The sequence below is a fragment of the Vespa mandarinia genome, chromosome 7, assembly GCF_050613455.1.
Source record: "Vespa mandarinia isolate Hongniang chromosome 7, ASM5061345v1, whole genome shotgun sequence".
Taxonomy (NCBI): Eukaryota; Metazoa; Arthropoda; class Insecta; order Hymenoptera; family Vespidae; genus Vespa; species Vespa mandarinia.
In genome coordinates this window covers 5,590,001-5,595,000 of record NC_140816.1, presented here as the reverse complement: position 1 = coordinate 5,595,000, position 5,000 = coordinate 5,590,001, and the positions used below count along the sequence as shown (strand labels likewise).

Genomic DNA, 5,000 nt, shown 5'->3' with positions numbered 1-5,000 from the left:
GTATATATATATATATATATGTATATATATTTGTATGTTTTATGCAGAAAAATATGTCGTAAAAAGGAAAAGTAATATTACATTAGAAGAAGAATCGCGAATATATTCTATATAATTATATTATTTATAATTATTCATTTTGTAGGTTTGTTTTTAATTAATTTTTGTTTTTTCTTTTTTTCTTTTTTCCTTATTTCTTTTTTTTTTCGTTTTTTTTTTTTTCCTTTTGTTAGTAGTAGTACCTTCCTTTTTCAACGTTGTCGTTATGATTTTTAATTCTATCGTAGTATCAAAAGAGAAAAAGTAAGAAAGATAGATAGAAAGGCAGAGAGAGATAGATAGATAGATAGATAGATAGATAGATAGAGAGAGAGAGAGAGAGAGAGAGAGATACGAGTTCCGGTGGTTCGTGAAAGTTATGGCCGCTAACGAATGCCGTTTGTCTGGCTCGACTGCCAGATATGGAGGGCTTCCATCCACTTTACCGAGTTGGTGTCCAGCCACCTCTAGTCCCCTCATCCTCAATCCCACCCCTTTCTTCACGTCCCCCGACACCCTAGTAAACTGTCCAATTCTTTGCTTATTCAAGGCAAACCATTCGTCGATGCAGTAGCGTGCTTTCAAACCGGCCCAACTTCGTTTCGTAGTGTCGCCAAAGTATGTGGGTACCTACTACGTGTACATTTCTATTACCGAGTTCAACTTCTCCTGCGTTCTATGTAACGAAATATCAAAGTAAATACCAAAATACGCACCCTCTCTCTCTCTCTCTCTCTTTTTCTCTTTCTCTCTCTTACTCTCTTGGTCTCTTTCCGTTTTTCCACTATTTTCCTTTTTGTTTTTTTTTTTTGTTTTGTTCTTTTTCTTTTCTTTTTTTGTTTTCGATTTTTGTTTTCTCTCTATATTTCCTACCCGGCAGTATTTTTGCAAGTCGTAACATAAATCCAATATGTCATTTTATACGACTCAAACTTTTATTTTTCACGTTGAAAAAAGTAACATATAGTTTTATATATATATATACATATTATTATTATTATTATTATTATAATTATAAGAATGAGTATATTTAGTACAATTTATATTTACAATACTCGGTAAAATTTGTATTTGGCAAATATTGATCTTCGAATACGTAGTAACAAGTAAATTTTATGATAAAAATATGAAACGTAATGTTAAATTTGTATGATATTAGTATAATATTAATATAACATGAATACGAAAGATAAATATGTTCGTACGATTTTAAAATTACATGATGTTATGAAGGATTAAACAAGAGGGAAAATTTTGTTTTCTTTTTTTTTTTTTTTTTTTTTTCTACCTCGTCGATGCGCTAAATATTTCGGGCTTGAATGAGATCAATCTGAAAAAGTGGGACGCGCAAAAAGTTGATCTCTTTTCGTTTAGAGAAAATTGAAGGAGGGGAGTAAAGAAAGAAAAAAAAGATAAGAGAGAGAGAGAGAGAGAGAGAGAGAGAAAGAACAAGGGTTCTTAATCCTCCATAATAAAGGGGGGGTTAAACCCAATGCATAATAATCGAGAGATACTGGGGATGAATTCGACTTTTTCAATTTCATGAAACGTACGCAATTCCTTTAAGCGAGAATTCTTGTGTTTAATTCGACTCGATGCTAGTTCGATTATGCTCCAATTGTCTTTTGATGAAATATTCAGATATAAAGAATACAAAAATGAAATACTGGAAATTTGTTTGTGACGTTCGAATCCGCTGTTTTGTCGTAAATGATTTTTGGTTGGAATTTTTTTCAAAGTAAAGATTATCGTATTACGCCAAACGAATGAGCAAAAATATACACAGTGCTTTTATTTTAAAGATAGCAAAAATAAACCAAAAAATAAATGTCATTATAAAAAAAATCATTCACATAAAAAAGAAAAAAAAAAAAAAAAAAAGATTATTCAACTAAAAATCCTTATAATACCATACGTCCCTTATAATATTTTTAATTTTATTAATTTTTTTTTTTTCATTCGTTCAAACGAAAAAAGGATTAAATTGAAATATTAATATTAATATTAATATTAATATATATGTAATCGGGTGCGAGGAGTTATAAGAAATAAATGGAATAAATAATTTTAATTCTCAAGACGAATATGATATGTTCCAAAGTTTGCAATGTGACCTATATATTTTAGAGACACCCTATACATGTATATGATTTAGAGATATACCTTCGAGAATTTCGTTGAGATATAATTCCCATTATCGGATTTTGTGGATAATTCATAAGCTGTCTCTTTCTCTCATTCTCTCTGTCACTCTCTCTTCTTTCTCTCTCTCTCTCTCTCTCTCTCTCTTTCTATCTCTCCTCCCTTAGCCATTTTCTTGCGCCAGAGTAAAAATACGAGTTACGTCGAATATCTACGCTATGTTCGGTTTTCCTTCCTTTTTCTTCCCCCACTCTCTTCCTCCCTCTCTCTCTCTCTCTTTCTCTCTCTCTCTCTCTCTCTCTCTCTCTTTTCCTCTCATTAAGTTTCGAATCGAGCCATTTCTCTTAACTTTCTCCGTAATCGATGAACGAACGAACAGGTCAACGATTTATCGGTTATAATTCGATTCGAAAACTCATCGAGTTTTTGAAAAATGTAGGTCTTTTGACGATAGAATATAAATTTCGCTTCGGAAAGAATATAAACTTTGTCTTCGATAGAATTTATGGAATATAAATTCTTCTCTAGTTTAATAATATTATATTAGTAGCTCACCTGATACGCTGGATCTTGTGAAACGAGACATTCACCGTCTGTTATACGTTCCAAATAATTTGGATCTTTCCAACCAAATTGGGGTGCCAATGAAATTCCCAAAGAAACAATCCAAACCATGGCAATCAGGAAACCGATTTTCTTTGGACTCCTTCCCTAAAAATAAAAAAAGAAATCTTTCAAAATTTTTACCTCCGGTCAGTTGATTTTCAATTTCGTTCAAAGGGTTCGTTCAATGAAAGATGGAAGAAAAGAAAAAAATAAAAAAACAAAGAAAAAAAATAGAACAAGAAAAAAGAAAGTAACAAACGAAAGATTTAACTCTAAAAGGTAAAGAACAAAATTTCTCTTTACTTTTTCTGCTACGTTGAATTATTAGGCTAGCGAAATCTAAGCATAATTAGATGGAGATAATTAACTTTGAACGTTTAATAAAATATCAACAAACCGTAGAGTGAATATATGTATTATAACTATAGGGTTTCGTTCGATCTAATCCATATGAGCCTTATGGCGATGAGTTTAACATCAGCTTCAGAGCCTATCGTGCTACGTAACGGATCGAATCTCTCTCATTATAATTACAACGATGTGAAACACAATAACGCCTCGAGCTCAGAAATATTTTCCAATATGGATAGAGAACATCCCTAATTCGAGCTCGAAACTTATGCGAAACCCGTTTTTAACAGTTTGATGATATAGAACAGTGCTAATAATAATAATAATAATAATAATAATAATAATAATAATAATAATTATTATTATTATTATTATTATTATTATTATTATTCTAATTATATGTTATTATTCATCTGTTATTATTCAAAACAAATGACAAAGATATATTCAATTATATTATAACAATTGATTTTTTTTTTCTTAATAAAACGTATGAATGAATAAATAAATTAATAAATAAATAAATGAATGAATGAACAAATTAATGATGTATTTTAAATTACTCAATTTCTTAATAATTATAATTGTTTAATAATTATAATTTCTTAACAATTATCAATAATATTTTAAGTCATTAGCATTGTCGATCGTTTCTTTTCTATGTCTAATTTAGTTGACATTATATATCATCCCTGAATATTTTAGATTTTTATTAATTATTATATCTCATCCGTGAATAATTTAGATTTTTATTAATTAAAATTTGGAAGAGTGTGATCAATTATTAATTTGTACAATTCAAAAAATATATTTTTCATTCTTTTTTTTTTCTTTTCTTTTCTCTGTTTTTTTTTTTTTTTTTTTTTTTTTTTTTAATGCTTATTAATATTTTATATGATCGTGTAAAAATATTATACATTTCTTGATAATATCCTAACAATTATCTAATTAAGAAATATATGACAAAGAAAAAAATTAAGATTATAAGAATATTAGTTAAACGAGAAAAAGAAGGGCATATCATATTTTTCATACTTTTTTACATTTTCCTTTTTGGAAAATATACGAGATCGACGTATTTGCGCTATCGTTTGTATTTTTCTGGTTTGTCGTAAAACAAAATACAAATATATTGCGGCGTTTCATCAGGCTCGAATTGTGTATAAGCCTGATGATAATATTTTATCTAAGAATACTTTTCTCGAAAATATCTCGATGTCGTCGACGTCATATAAAAGGGGAAAAAAATAAAGAAATAAAAAAAAAAAAAAGAAGAGGGACGTGCGCTTAATAACATATACACGCATTGAAGTTTTAACGACACATCTAAATATTTTACTATAATATTTATTTTTCTCCCTTATCGTGAATCCTTAAAAATTTATGAGTATAAAAAAGACAAAAAAAAAAAAACAAAAAATGAAGGATATTCCCGATCGTATTAAAATTGATTCACACGAAATACAAAAATTTTTTATCATTAAATAAGTTCAATTGCTTTATCTATACATAAAAATCTATATATATATATATATATATATATATATATATATATATATAAAGATAAAGAAAATCCTAATATAAAGTATTACGAGATTAATTTGAAAGGTTCGTGGTATTGTTTTTTCATTTTTTTTTTTTTTTTTTTATTAATTTATAAATTTCATTCTTATGAAGTGAAATGCGTCTTAAAGTAAAATAAAAAAGAAAAAAAAATAAAAAAAAAAAAAAAAAAAGAAAAGCAGGAAAAGAAAAGAAAAGGAAAAAAAGCCGTCCTAATTTTCATATGGCCCTAATATGGGAATATCAAAATTTTTATATTATTATAAATAATCTATTTTTTAATAATCATCGAAATAACG

The 5,000-nt window shown here is 27.8% G+C and overlaps 1 protein-coding gene across 3 annotated transcripts in view; it reads right to left on the bottom strand.

Annotated features, from left to right (window-relative positions):
• 5-HT1 (serotonin receptor) overlaps positions 1–5,000 on the bottom strand; it is a 134,299-nt gene that overhangs the window by 10,703 nt on the left and 118,596 nt on the right. For all 3 annotated transcript variants that reach the window (XM_035863592.2, XM_035863595.2, XM_035863593.2), the window contains exon 5: positions 2,737–2,892. In XM_035863592.2, the coding sequence (XP_035719485.1) occupies positions 2,737–2,892 (156 nt within the window). The remainder of the gene's footprint in view (positions 1–2,736; positions 2,893–5,000) is intronic.